The sequence below is a fragment of the Semicossyphus pulcher genome, unplaced genomic scaffold (genome assembly GCF_022749685.1).
Source record: "Semicossyphus pulcher isolate SPU_LCO1_2020_fin unplaced genomic scaffold, fSemPul1.0.p SCAF_21, whole genome shotgun sequence".
Lineage (NCBI taxonomy): Eukaryota > Metazoa > Chordata > Actinopteri > Labriformes > Labridae > Semicossyphus > Semicossyphus pulcher.
In genome coordinates, this window is record NW_027211695.1 from 16302794 (window position 1) to 16317226 (window position 14433).

Below are 14433 nucleotides of genomic sequence, written 5' to 3' on the forward strand. Positions count from 1 at the left end.
GCATTCCTTACATCAACACAACTTGTTACCATTAAGCACAACTCACAATTGTACAGCATTCTTGTGCAAGACTTGCCACATTCAAATGACACTAACTAAATGCAGATACAACAGAGATGTTTCCTAAATTATAAACCTACATTTTTCTCTCTGTTCACGCCTCTACATTTTCATTTAAATCTATCCTTCACTACTCAACCCAGCACTGATACGCACAGTTGCCTCTTCAAGCTATCGCTTCATCCATGCAACCTTTTGCCATTCACTAAAACCTTTCTTTAAAAATAAAAATACCGAATGAAACTATGGACCCTCAAGTGTTCCGTTTTAAGTAGCGAAACAGTACATTAGGAAATAAAAAATAACATGAATACATTGTGTAAAAAGTATAAATGAACCAATAAATTGATATTATTCAAGAAATTCGTGTTATACTTCATAACTATTATACTTTCATCATGAAGATTTCAAAATACCCTTCCAGCCAATCAAAAGCCCAAAAACTCTCTTAAGCTAGCTAGCTAGCTCAACGACTCATAACAAATGTAGCCCGTTAGCTCATGTTAGCTAAAGCAAAAACAAATATTTGTGTGTCAGCTAACCAAAAGCTGCTGCTGTAAATAAACACATCATACATACATGCTCACTAATATTGTTTTCTTTAGCAACAAAACAACAGAACAGCTATCTACCCAACTAGCTGGCTAACTAGCTTGGCTAGGTTGATTAGCATGTTTGAGCTAGATCCTGTTGGCTAGAGTGAATACAAACGGTTTCTTTTTGGACTTAGCTAGTCAGCAGGCAAAGTAGGAAGCAATGCGCAGCCTTGCTAAGCTAAATGAAACTAGTTACAGTGTTACAGTTAAAATGACTCTGGTGTCGATTTTTTGTAGCTAACAGGAGCTAACTCGCTAAATATGGTAGTGCTTGTTGCTCAAGACAATAATTTTACACAATTTATTCATGATGTGTCACTGTTAACTCTTACGTACGTACGTAGAAATGACCTTTCATGAAAACATTGCTAAAGAGCAGATAATAAAGACTGCAATCAACAAACAGGATCTACATTTCTTGAACTTTCTTCAAGCACCTAGCTTAGCATTTTAAGACCATAGCTTCTGCTCTTGTCTCTTACAAACAAAATGGCAGATTATGACTTTGTGACTGCTTTTATCTTTTGTCATGATTTGGAAACTCTCTGACTTGGAATAAAATCAGTTTACAAGCAGTGACCACGACACATCTGATCAAATACGACACAGTAAAACATATTTTGTTACATATCAGTAAATACAATGAAATGAATATCACTTTTTTTTTTTTCGAAAAAAAAAAAAAAAATCATCACCCAAAGCCGAAACAGCGAAACATAAAAGAAAGGAATAACATGTATTATAAAATTGTTGATGCATGGTCTCCTTAACATTGGATAAGCAACATGTTTTCATCCCCATGATTTGTTTCCAGTTAGTTAAACAGAAACAGGATACGTAAAATCAACAATATATAAGCATTAAATAAATTAATCAATTTCAAAACAAACACAGTGATATATAATTCAAAATACATATTTACAACCTAATAATATGAAAAAAGCAAAACACAGTCTGTATCCTAAAGGGAAATCATAATCTGTTGTTTGGATGAATTTTAATTGTTAGCATTACGTATATGCTGTATACCTTCACACATTACCTGTCCTTCATTTCCTTCTTCATCTATACTCATGTATTGGCTATAATCAGGTATTCTCCATTAATAAATATATATTTTAGTAGGATTATACTTTTGCAGCATTTACTACGTTGATATGTACTTGGTACGTGGAAATCCAAATTTGACATCATTTGTGACTGATATGTAGATATATTATGTGCCGATTGGCCACAGAGTAAAACGCTAAGCAATGCCAAACATAACATATGCCTGGTGATACATTGATGGGGGCTGATTTTAGAGGTGTGGGAAACAGGAAGTAGATTTAAAAAAGAATGGGAACAGCTGCATTTCGTTGCTGACAGAAATCTTAACACTCCAGTGAATAAACTGCTAACCAGGAGCATGTAGACCATCACACAGTTAGATATTTTTTCTTTTTTGATGTTTACTGAGTTTTTATGGACAAACTAGCGACTGACAAACTACCACACGATGCTAACAGGAGTTCATTGCCTACCGAAATTCTGAGAGCGAGAAAAAAAATAGAAGTCACTTGGTCACGTACATCTAAATTCACAAGCTGCTATTCAAGAAGCACTTCAAATAAAAGAAAAGAGAAAAAACTGAAATAAAATACAATGGCCCAAATCCTCCCTTGCTGATATTTTGTACAATATTAAAAAGTCATGCTAAGATCTGGAAAGAAAAACCTGCCTTTTGGTTTGTAAAGTACCAAAGCTCTTTGCTAAAAAATCTACAGTCATGGCCAATAATCACATCCATTGTAACGCAGGGAAAGACCATTACCCACAGGTCATAGCAGTAAGTACAGCCGCATCCCCCTGCACGACAAGACACTCTAACTTCAGCTCTGTGATAAACACAGTGGTCCCACCAGGCTCTAGCAATAGGGGGGCAGCAACCGCTTCTCTTGGGGTCAGGCCTAGCAAGGGCTAGTCTGGACACTGAAGGGAAATCCACCCAGAAATACTCACACTGTTATACATCTTCAATCTGAGGTGAACAGTGAAGTCAACAGGGTTTATTTTATGATGGAAAAGCTGCATTTTTCTGCAAATCTTAAGACCGAATTAGAATTTAGTTTGTCTTTTGGGGACTTAAAAAGTCAAAAAAAAACAAAACGTTACTAAACTTAGACATTGCTTCTTTTAAAAATAACTTAAGAGTTTAAAAGCTAGGTAAGTATTCGACAGAAAACGTCCAAAACTTGGTGTTAAATATAAAGTAATGAGAATCATCATAGATTTAAAAAGTATCCTGATGGAGCCCTGTATAGCTTCCCTAACTTTGTGGCAATCAATCCTAAAGTTGTTGTGACATTTAACAGTACCCCACCAAAGTCAACCTGTTGGTGGTGCTGGAGGGAGGGTCAGGAAATCACCAAACTCATCAGAATTCCTCCTCTGGTGACCATGAACGTGCGCACCAAATTTTATGCCAACCAATCCAATAGTTGTCGAGATATGTCTTGGCCAAAATGGTGGTCCGAGTTACCAACAGTGGTGGCGATGTATAGCAGTGTTTAAGTACTTATGAGTGGACTGTTCCTTTAACAGTACTTGACAGAAAGCTTGATCTGGCCTTGATTATGTTGTTTTATTTGTAAACTATTAAATGTTGCCATATAATCACAGGCTTTAAAGGACTATTGAATGTTTTAGTTACCTGAAGATTTTAATGGCAAAAGAGTAGAATGGAGGTTTTACAGTATAGTTGGTCTTTACAAGTTTTTTTTTTTCCCCAGTTTCACTCAATAGAAATTGAGTAACAGGCATGTTTCCTTTTTTCTGAAACTTTCAATTCCTCTTATCAAGTGCCACTCAATCCTGAATATCAGTCATGCAGATTCAATCCCAGAATCTTGTTAGACACCCTGCGTTCACGTTTTTTTTTAGATTAAGTGATTTCTTGGGAGGATATGTTACAGTGCAGTATTTCCTACAAACATAAATGCATAGGATACAAATCAGTCCAACACTACAATATACGGCGAGCAATACAAAAGAAAACAAGTACAACAGATCACAGAATCTGTTACCAAAGTAAAAGTCTTGGTCGTTGGCACTGGGGTTGGATTGGTGGTGAGGGAAAGAAAGAGGGGAGGTAGCAGGGCTCGGGGAAATGACTAGTCTTACACTGTTGAGTTTTTACAATGTTGGTCAATTTTTTGATCCTACAGTGTCGATTACAACAAAGATGGGGGGCAGAAATCGACCCACAGACATTCTGTACACGCCAACACTGAAGTCCTTAGCAAATTTCAGAATAAAAGTATCAACACTCCCTTTAAAAGTGAGAGTTTTGATTAACTTGGCGTGTGTGCAGGCCTCTGTCCCTGCTTCGCACAGATTGTGTCACAGTTTGGTAAAATTTTGGGGTAAACAAAACGTCCGCTAAGGCTTCAGCGCGGGGAATAAAGAGACACAGTGTTCAAATAGCGGTTATTATAGTTTAGTTTCAACAGTCTTGCTAGCTATAAAGTTGGTGCATGGCGGGAATGGCATAGTCAGCGGGTTATGAGCCGTTGTGTTCATTACAGATCTTTGACACAATCTACTTTATGTACAGTTTATTAAAGGACATGTTTTATTAATCATGCCAAGTTTTCTTTCTGACATTTTCTCCTTCCTGTCACTTCAATTTGCACCAACTCCTACGTACTGTTTTGTCCTCTTTCTAAGCTGATCAGTTATTTTCTGTAAACCAAATGAAATGGCAACAAAGGGGTAAAAAGGAAAGTTTAGTGTCTCTTTATGTGTCACTAAAACAAGACAATTTAACGCCCTAAATATAATATCCAATACGCTCATTCAAAATATACTTTTATATTCTTTAATGTAGCCCAAAGTTTACTTTTAGTGCTTGCTAAGTGTTTTCATCTCTATAAATCACAGACAGACACTGAATAGTTTCAGATTAGATAAAATTGACCTGAAAGTCTTTAGTTAAAAAACCAGACATGGTGAAATTTGCTGCTAGAGCCACAGGTCAATATATTATTTATGCTAAATTTCCCTGTAATATATTATTTGTGTATTTACATCTCTAGTCAGCTCATATATCAGACTTCCATGCTAACTGGTCCCCTTGATGACGAGAGAACACATGTACAGGAAACGACAATGTCCGTAACTTTCCTATCCTATTAGCTTCTCTTAACAACTCTAGCTGTGACTTAAAGGCAAATATCGGCTTTTCCCATGAAAATCAACTTTAAATATCTTCCACTAAAATATTAGACTTTGTCCTTGCGCTCTTGAACATGATATAATTGTCTGCGTAAGAGTAAAGGGAATGCTTAAAGAACCTCTAGCTGAGGAACACTGACTGTCCTGTCGTTTAAGTTTGACTTAAAGTTTTGTTTTAGCCGAAATAGACAAGAAAATGTTAACTCGATCTTAAAATGAACTACAAACTCTTTCAGAGTTAGTTAGACAATAAAGCAAACAGTTTTATCTGTCTTTTTGCCGAGGATTAGATGAGAAGATTGGTACCACTTTCATGTTTGCATGGTAAAAATGAAGAGGGGTTAGCTAGCCGGCTAGCTTAGCGTCAAACGAAGGAAACTTGGGAGAAATTGCTAGCTTGGTTAAGTCCAAAGGTCAGTAATCTACCTACCATCACCTTTGAAGTGCAATAATACACAAACATATGTAATTTATTTATTTCATAAGCATAAAACCAAAGTGTTAAATTGAGACTACCCAAGCTAGCTGTTCCGCCAGTTTCCAGTCTTTATGTTAAGCTAGGCTAACCTGCTGTTGGTAGGCTTTGAAGTTTAACACACACTCCAAGCGATATCAATCTTTTCACCTAATTTCACCTAAGTCTTTCCCAAAAATGTCAAACTATTTCTTTCACATTACCTGCACAAATAATGTAGATACACACTACAACAAGCGCCCTCATAAGAGTCGTAAGTGTGGGATTTTAATTAGTTTTCATTTATGATTATTAAGTGTTAACTTTAGCTGCTGTTGTTATTTGTTTTATAACAGTTTGGATCATGTAAACTATGTTTTTACATGTTTAAGTTTAATTTTCTATCCCAGTTGTAGTTTTCAGTCTGTGAGTTTTGACATTTTCCTATTTTGCTTATTAGAGGAGAATTAATTTTGATAGTGATATGTATCAATGCTCATAAAACACACAGGTTAATTGTTTCTATAGTTAATTAGCAGCTTTCTGACATTTTCAGAATTTCTTGAAAAATCTAACTTCCATTTTGTTTTGTTGTTAAGTTTTAAAGGCAGGGTTCATTTACTTAATGGGTGATGTTTTAACTATAACACACTCACACAGACACACACAGACGCATGAACACAGCATCACAGATTGAACAGTGTTTACAGATTACACTCATTCTGACTGACCCACTCAGCCTTTAAATCAAGGGTAGGCTTTGGCTCTCTCTCCTCACACACAAACACTGTCGGTCCGTCTCCATATTTCTTCTTCTGCTGTCTTTTTTCCCGCAGCTTCCCGTCTCCTTTCAGCTTGGGAAGGTGCTGCATCGCTACGATCTGATTGGTTGCTTTGTAGGTGGTAGCCTGCGTGGTTCTGTGTGAAGGCATGTGTCAGTGCAATAAGCGTGGCGTGGCCGCATGTGTGTGTTTGTGTGTGTGTTTGTGTGGTGTGTGTGTGATAAGGGTGAGGCGAGGGAGTGATGGGCTCGGTCAGAAACGGTCGGTCGGTTGATTGGAGTGCCAGGAGTGAAGAAATCAAGGTGCAAAGATCAGGGCGGAGGGTCGGGACCTCACACTTTTTTAGGGGGAGGGGCCAACTTGATGATCTCATCTTCAGAGGGCTGGCGGATGATATCTTGGGTTAAAAAAAGAAGGTAGAAAGAGAGGGAAAGAGAGACATCATAAGTAACCTAAATACTACCAAGATTACTTTGAACCAAGTTAGCACTAGCATTAAAGAGTACTTTGAACCAAGCTAGCACTAGCATTAAAGAGTACTTGGAAACAAGTTAGCACTAGCATTAAAGAGTACTTCGAACCAAGTTAGCATCATCGTTAAAGAGTACTTCAAACCAAGCTAGCTCTAGCATTAAAGAGTACTTCGAATCAAGTCAGCACTAGCATTAAAGAGTACTTGGAAACAAGTTAGCACTAGCATTAAAGAGTTCTTTGAACCAAGTAAGCACTAGCATTAAAGAGTACTTCGAAACAAGTTAAAATCAGCATTAAAGAGTACTTTAAAAACAAGTTAAAATCAGCATTAAAGAGTACTTCGAAACAAGTCAGCACTAGCATCAAAGAATACTTTGAACCAAGTTAGCATCAGCATTAAAGAGTACTTTGAATTAAGTTAGCACTAGCATTATAAAGTACTTCGAACCAAGTTAGCACTAGTATAAAAGAGTACTTCAAACCTAATTAGCACTAGCATTAAAGAGTACTTTGAATCAAGTTATCACCAGTAGTGAAATACTCCAAAAACCAGTCCAGCTGCCATATTGAGTAACTATAGGCAAAGCAAACCAAAAGAGTTATTATTTTTTTGTTATTCAGAATTTAATTTTGTAGTTTTTATGTTGCAAGATTTTAATTCATCAATTTATTTGAACCTACCTTTATAGCAAGTTATGCATTTACATTTTGGGCTATATGAGCTACATTTTAGTGATGGAAAATAAAGATATAAAATGAATACCAAACCAACTTTTGAAGGAAAAATCTGTCTCCAAACTGCTGGTCATAAAAATGATGCTTCCCAAAGAGAACGGAGCCAAACAGACATTTCATCATCTTTCATAACAAGGAAATGAAGTTTTTTTATTCGCCTGTTGCACCTGTGTTTTTATGTTGTTTCTACTTCAGCTTGCTGAGAGCTAAATTTCCCCTGTGTGCTCCACAGAGTTATGGCCCAATAATAGCAGCAAAAAGCAGGTTGAAACAACTTTTTATTACCACATGGCTGTTCTATTACAACACACCTGCTTCATGTCAGATTATTGCTTGTTTCAATCTTATAACACTTGACAGAAATGAGGATTTGGTCCTATATTAGCCCTTCTATTAGCTTAATATTTTAAGAAGCTGATACATTAATCTAACATTATATCTAGGCTACATGTTCTGTAGTGTGCTACCTTTATATTTCTTGGCTGAGGGGATGCGTGTGAGCTTGGTGTCGATCTCGTCGTCCTCAGAGATCTTCAGCACGGTGGTGCGATACTCGATCACCCTCGTCAGCAGGTCCGGTCGCCGCGAAATCTCAAAGATGTGCTCGATGTACGACAGATTATCTGCAATGAGGAATATTGTTAGCAGGAATATCTTTAACATGGTGAATACATGGTGACGTGTAAGTTAAGAAGAGGCAAACTCTGATCTTTCAAAATGATCCAGGTAAAAAATAGGGGCATGTCCAGGAGGTGGCCTGGGGAGGCACGGGCCCCCTGAAATCTGATTTGTCACCCCAAAATCCTGAGATATAATTGGCTACCTGCCTGGTCAAAGGCGGGACTTAAAATCAAATCAACTTCCTGGGCTGTGTAGCTACAGGTTGCCAGTAGCTTTCTTGCTATTTCGATGAAGCACATTTTGATCACACTGTTATTATATTGTTATATTAATATATTAGTATTAGTAACATTAATGTAAGTAGAAGTAAATACATCAGTGCTACACCAGTCCAACATGTCTGCACATGCCCCTTAATGTTGAAAGAATTTACCGACTTTAAGCTGAAGGATTTGATGGATGGTTTGATATCTCACCCTGCGCCAGCTTGTCGTTCTTCTCCAGGTAGCTGAACCACTCCTTGGAGGAGGTGATGTTGTTGCTCTGGTCCTCGGGGATGTCCTCCTTGCAGGCCGACTTGAGCTGCTCCAAGTCCTCGTTGGTGATGTTTTCAGAGAGGTCGCTGAGCAGAGAGCTGTACTCCGCCATGATCTGAGCAAAGACAGAGGAGAGGAGGACAGAGGAGACGATTAGAGACGCTGTATAAAATGATACCAAACGTTAAAAAAAAGGTCAGAGCGAGGCGAAAAGTAAAAGAGGTGAAATAAGGAACGGCGACTGAAAATATCCCAATGTTGTTAAAGTGCTTAGTGTGCAGACGGCCCACCTACTTCCCAGACTCCAGAGTGGAAAACAGTAAGGAAGTCTCAGCTAATGACAAAAACATACCGTCAGTAAGAACCAAATATATCCAACAGGTTAAAGAAACAAGAGAATGACTGAAAAGGCAGAGCAGGACAAAACAGATTGTCCAGACACATTTTTTAGACTTCTTGATTCAAGGACAACATTGGTGATGTTTTATATTTGTTTTAGTTCCAAAAAAAACAACACTGAAGTGATTTTACGAACACGTATCGCCCATGAATCCACAGCCTGAAAGAGCGTCTTCCTTTGTGTCATAAACTTCTATAGTCATCCAAAAAGGAGGGATCAACTCTGTAGTTTATGTTGAATCAATCGCACATAAACCACCCTGCTGCTTTATATTCCCCTTTTAAGCACAAAATCTGTATTAATCCGTGGCTTAAAATAGTCCCTATCAAATGCACTCTTTCCTATAGAAGCCTGTTTCCGCCAATTAGAAAAAATGTCCTATAAGTCATTATATTGAGATACTTTCTCAATATTTTGTATTAAGTATCTCAAAATAATGACTTAGTATCTTAAAATAATGACTTATTATCTTAAAATAATGACTTAGTATCTTAAAATAATGACTAAGTATCTCAAAATAATGACTTAGTATCTTAAAATAATGACTTATTATCTTAAAATAATGACTTAGTATCTCAAAATAATGACTTATTATCTCAGAATAATGACTTATCTCAATATTTCAACTTAGTAAATCGATATTTTGACTTACTATCTCAATACTAAGTTATTATATTGAGAAAGCATCTCAATATAACGACTCACAGGACCTTTTTTTAATCCAAGTGGCTGAAACAGGCTTCCATAACTGAGCCTTTTTTTTTTACAAAAAAAACCCTTTAAAAATATGCATCATGTATTTAACATCTTGAGTAGGAAGCAATGGGCTTGTAGGTAGTCAAACACTACTAACAGAATAACATCAACCTCATCTTTTAAATTCACTAACCTCCACATAAAACAGCAATTTCCCATAAAAATGGAATTTGATCTACTCTACTTCTAATGTGCAACAGAAGCTCTAATGAAAGTTTTTGCGGCTCTCTGTCTCCCTCTAGTGGACAGTTTTACGAAGAACATTCCAGGGCTGATATAACAATCCAGGAAGTAATGGAGGTATACAGATTTATAGATTATTTATGTACTATTCTGTATCTGCAAACACCCACTGCGAGTTATTAAGATAGACAGAGATAGATGACAGCTTTGTATGCGAAAAATACATTCAAATGCATGAGTGAAACATCAGATGCCACTTTATCTATAGTCAAGATCACGTCGGATAACTGTTAATGCTTCACATCCCCCAGGTCCAAATTCTCTTCAGATTTTTGCCTAATGTTGTCATCATGACTTTCCATATGGCAACTTTACTGTCGTTATTTTTGGCTGATCAATCCTAGAATAAAGATTAGAGTTTTTCTTCCTTTTTTTCCCTCTTTAATCTAAATGGAAGGTTTATGCTGCACAAATTTCACAGCTTTTGTAGAAAATAAACGCTATGCGTATCATTATGTGTAACCAATGGCAACCACTTCGGGGATGCGCGAGTCAGCTGTAACCGTCAATGTAACTTTTGCAAACTGACTACGAACGTTAACGTTACTACTACTTATTACTACATTTCAAGCTAAGCTTCAACAAGTTGCCACTAAACGATGGCAGAGACGTGTTTTGTTTTCGCGACGGAGGGGCGGTTGGAAATGTGCACAGTGGGCGGGGCCTATGCAGATTCAGGAATTTTTAATGAGGGGGAAGGAGGAGATGCCTCGGGAGGATTTTTACAAGGTAATTAAAGGTATTTTGCAGAAAAAACATATCAAACACAATTTATTATTTCAAGAAGAGCATTTTATATTATCTATTATATTATTACCTTTATTTATTTATTATCTTAAATATAGAAGACAAAGTTTTATTAAATAAAAGATAATATCTGGAATAAAAGAAGCAGTAATAAAGAATAAAAAGAAGGATATTTGAGAACATATCTCTAATGTCCACATTATATCACATATCTTTGACTTATTACAGCTTTTAATGTTACAGTCAAAGTCTTATAGATACAAAGAATGATGTGTATAAAGTGTGCATGAAGCCATGACCTGCAGCCTACTACTGCCCCCTATTGGATCATTCTGAGATTGCTAGAGGGCACACACGGTAGGAGTGTTTGTAGTCATTATTAATTCAACAAATTAAACATTTTAACGCCTTCATTTGACAATAAAATTAGACTCAAACTCTAGGACCATGCAGAGGATTGCTTAGGATAATTTTTTCCCGGCTTGTTTTCAGACTCAGACCTGATGTGGGAGCAGTGGTCGAAGGATTCAGGACAAAGGCATGCAGTGGTTACAGATCACGCTGCTTTTAAGGAATAAGCCCTCTCAAGTCGCAGGATTTATGCTCTCCTCACAAAGACAGGGAATCTGTCCGTGTGTGTGTGTGAGTGTGTAGGAGTGTGTGTTGGCATGAGAGCTGCTAATAAACAGGCATCCAGTGAGAAAAATAAAACCGAGAGAGAAAGAGAGACAGAAAAACAGACATGTTGTGAGGCCGTCTGTTCAGCTGTGTGTTTAGGAGAAGCAAAGAAAACAGATCAGCTTTTACACGTCATGAACACAGAGTTCAGACTGCAGCTCATTGCTATTGTTATTAACATATTTGGGTCAAGCTATTCATATGCATCCTTATATCCGCATGATCGCAAACAGCCTCACGTATTTACTGCAGATTTTTATGAGGATCTGCACAATGTTAGGAGATGCAAAAAAATCTGTAGTTTTGCAGGCGGCGTATTAAAAAACAACAACATTATAATTAATTGTTTCACTGCTTCCATGTGCAAAAATGTCCTTATTAACTTAAGTCCTCCGTGTGAGTCAACTACACCTCCAGCACCTACAACTACATCTTGTGCACTGAGAATTGTAATGTTTTTTATTGTCAATACATCTGTAGGTTTTTTTTTTGGGATCACTTGGTCTGCAAAATGTCCAGAACGTGTGATAAATGTTCCTCATAGTCATTTGACTGTTTGTTTGTTCAACCAGCGTTTTAAAAACCTGAAGAAATTCAGATTACAGTAACTTACAAAGAAAAACAACTAAAAATCACATCAAAAAGAGAAAATGTGCTTGAATTTAAAGTGATAATCTCGAAGATCTCAGTTTTGTTCTCTTTGGCAGCACCTATGGTGATAAACGGTAATTGCAGGCGCACACTTCCCAAATATGCAGACAGTGTTGCATGTGTGACGTCCACGGTTGGCTCCGGTTGTAACTCTTGATTTTCCTTGCTGACGGTCGCTTTCTTTTTTAGACTGTTTGCTTCATCTGAGCGTCGAGTTTGTTTCTTTTTCTTTAGATTTTCACTTATTTATGAAGTTGTATCTGTAGTCATCGATCTTTTCTTCATCTTTGTTCAGCCATAGTAGATTACTGTTTACTCGCAACACTTGCAGAGACCGGAAAAGCAGCCACTTAGCTCCGCCTACCCTCTCTGGCAGACCAACCACTGCTGGGTGATGGAAAACGCGTCACTAACTGGGCGCCGCTTGTGATTTTTTCCGCGAAATGCGCCACAGATGCCCTGTCTGTAATACTGCAAATACAAAGGCTTTCATCAGTGGGCCATAGGCTCAATCATCATTGTGTTACCTCATTCGGCGATAGATAGTGACTTAACAGACATTTATTTAAAGGAAAATCTTTGAGATTATTAAAAGCTTATACTTCTTATTATTAATTTTTTGCTAAAGCAAATTATCAAAACTACTGCAATAAAACAGATGCAAAAAAATAAACATATGTAGTGATAATGAATAATAATTTAATTGAAACTGAAGCTCATAAGGGTCTGTATTTTACTATTAAAAAAAAAAGCTGATAAAGTGAAATAGAACCCTAAAATAACGTCACCAACTGCTGAGTTTCCATTTCACACATTTCAACCCTCACGTCCAATCAAATTGCGTCCTCAGGATTTCCAAAGGACTCTCTATCCCTACATTCAGCTGAGACTTCCCCCCCGCCTGCCGCTTATCTGCGTGGAGATGATTAAGGTCATTGAGAAACAGCTGCTTTGATCTGAGGCAAGAGCAGCGTCTTGGCAACTTTTGGGAGCGATACAAGTTGCAGCGGTAACACCCCTCGTCAATTTTCTTCTACCGTGAAAAATAATCTCCATGCAACCGAGCACATGCATCTCTATCTGTGTCACCCAAACCAAACCCCGCCCCCTCCCCGCCTCACATCCATGCATCTGGCGTGAGGCTGCAGTGCATCATGGGCACTGGCACGAAGCTCAGTCTGCCTCTGATCCCCCTCAGTCTCATCGCAGATAAACACGGCGAACAGAAAGCCCAGAAGAGCCGCGCGATGAGGGCTGTGACCTAAATAACAGACGCTGCTGTTACCTGCTGCGGCCACCAGAGGGCGCCAACTCGCTTTGGAGGGTTAGATACCTTCTCATTACAGCTTTTCTCATTAAAATGAAGCATGAAGCAACAATGCTGTCTTTACTTAATCATATTAAGCATGCTCATAGGGACATATGCATAGGCGTACATTTATGAAAGCATAAATCTGGAGTCTGTCATCATTTCTGATTAACCTAAAGGGCTGATTTCAGGTCACATTTGTTTGTCGGCTTCGCTAAAGGCTAATGGTGGCATTTGGTTTGTTGTCTCAGCCTTGAGGCGAGAGCACAGGATGACAGAGCAATTTTTACAGTGCATGGAGTGTGTGTGTGTTCGAGAGAGAGAGGAGAGGGTGTGTGTGTGTGTGTGTAATTTCAATCTCAAATGTCACATTCATCTCCTCTCTAACCAGAGCAACTTGCTCAATCGACACAAAGCGCTGCGTGGGAGCGAGCAGGGATATGCACCTTAACTCCAGTGAATACAACAACGCTCTCAGTACTGTGTGTGTGTGTGTGAGACGGAGGGGAGACAGACTAAAAGAATGACTGTGTGTGTGTGTGTGTCGCCCTGCGTGCTCTCTGTTTTGCACCACAATGGACCGGCGCTGCTTTTGTGTACTTTCAGAGGAGAAAGGGGGAAAAAACCCAACAATGGATGGAGTGGCTACATTTAGTTTTTCTCTCCCATCACCTCCTTCATGCCCCCCCTCTCTGAAGCCTTTAACTGTCTATAAACCATGAAATAAACACGTCTCTATGAAAAAGTCATGGCTGGCAATTCTACCAATTTAGTTAATTTAAATCTATTCATGTTCTTTTTTCTTTATTTACAAAGTTTTTCAGTTAATATTTCTATTTTTTCTTTTCTAAAATTGTTCTTTTCCATTGTTATCTTAAATCTGCAATCTTTGGATACAACCCTCGACTGTTTTCAAAACTACAAAAAAAAGATATAATTTTAAAGGTTTATTTTACAAATAATATCATTACAAATTAAACATTTCTGGGTGATTTTTGTTGGTAAAGGAGAAGGGAGGATTCGAGGCAAAAGGAAAAAAAGTTTAGTTTAAAAAAAAAAAAAATTTGTTTAGAAGATTCAATCTCATAAATATGAGAAACTAAATGTCAGACAATAAAAAAAAACTGTGATACAAATGGGCTTCCATTTGCAATAAAGATCTTCTACAGCTTTTTC

General features: G+C 37.7%; 1 protein-coding gene across 1 annotated transcript in view; it reads right to left on the bottom strand.

Moving 5' to 3' along the window:
* Positions 1-6351: 6351 nt before the first annotated feature.
* LOC138600569 (astrocytic phosphoprotein PEA-15) overlaps positions 6352-14433 on the bottom strand; it is a 51532-nt gene continuing 43450 nt past the window's right edge. Inside the window, exons 2-4 of the mRNA XM_069672025.1 lie at positions 8414-8588; positions 7784-7939; positions 6352-6504 (exon numbers count right to left, since the gene is read on the bottom strand). Coding sequence (XP_069528126.1) covers positions 6440-6504; positions 7784-7939; positions 8414-8585 — 393 coding nt within the window. The 5' untranslated portion in view covers positions 8586-8588 and the 3' untranslated portion in view covers positions 6352-6439. The remainder of the gene's footprint in view (positions 6505-7783; positions 7940-8413; positions 8589-14433) is intronic.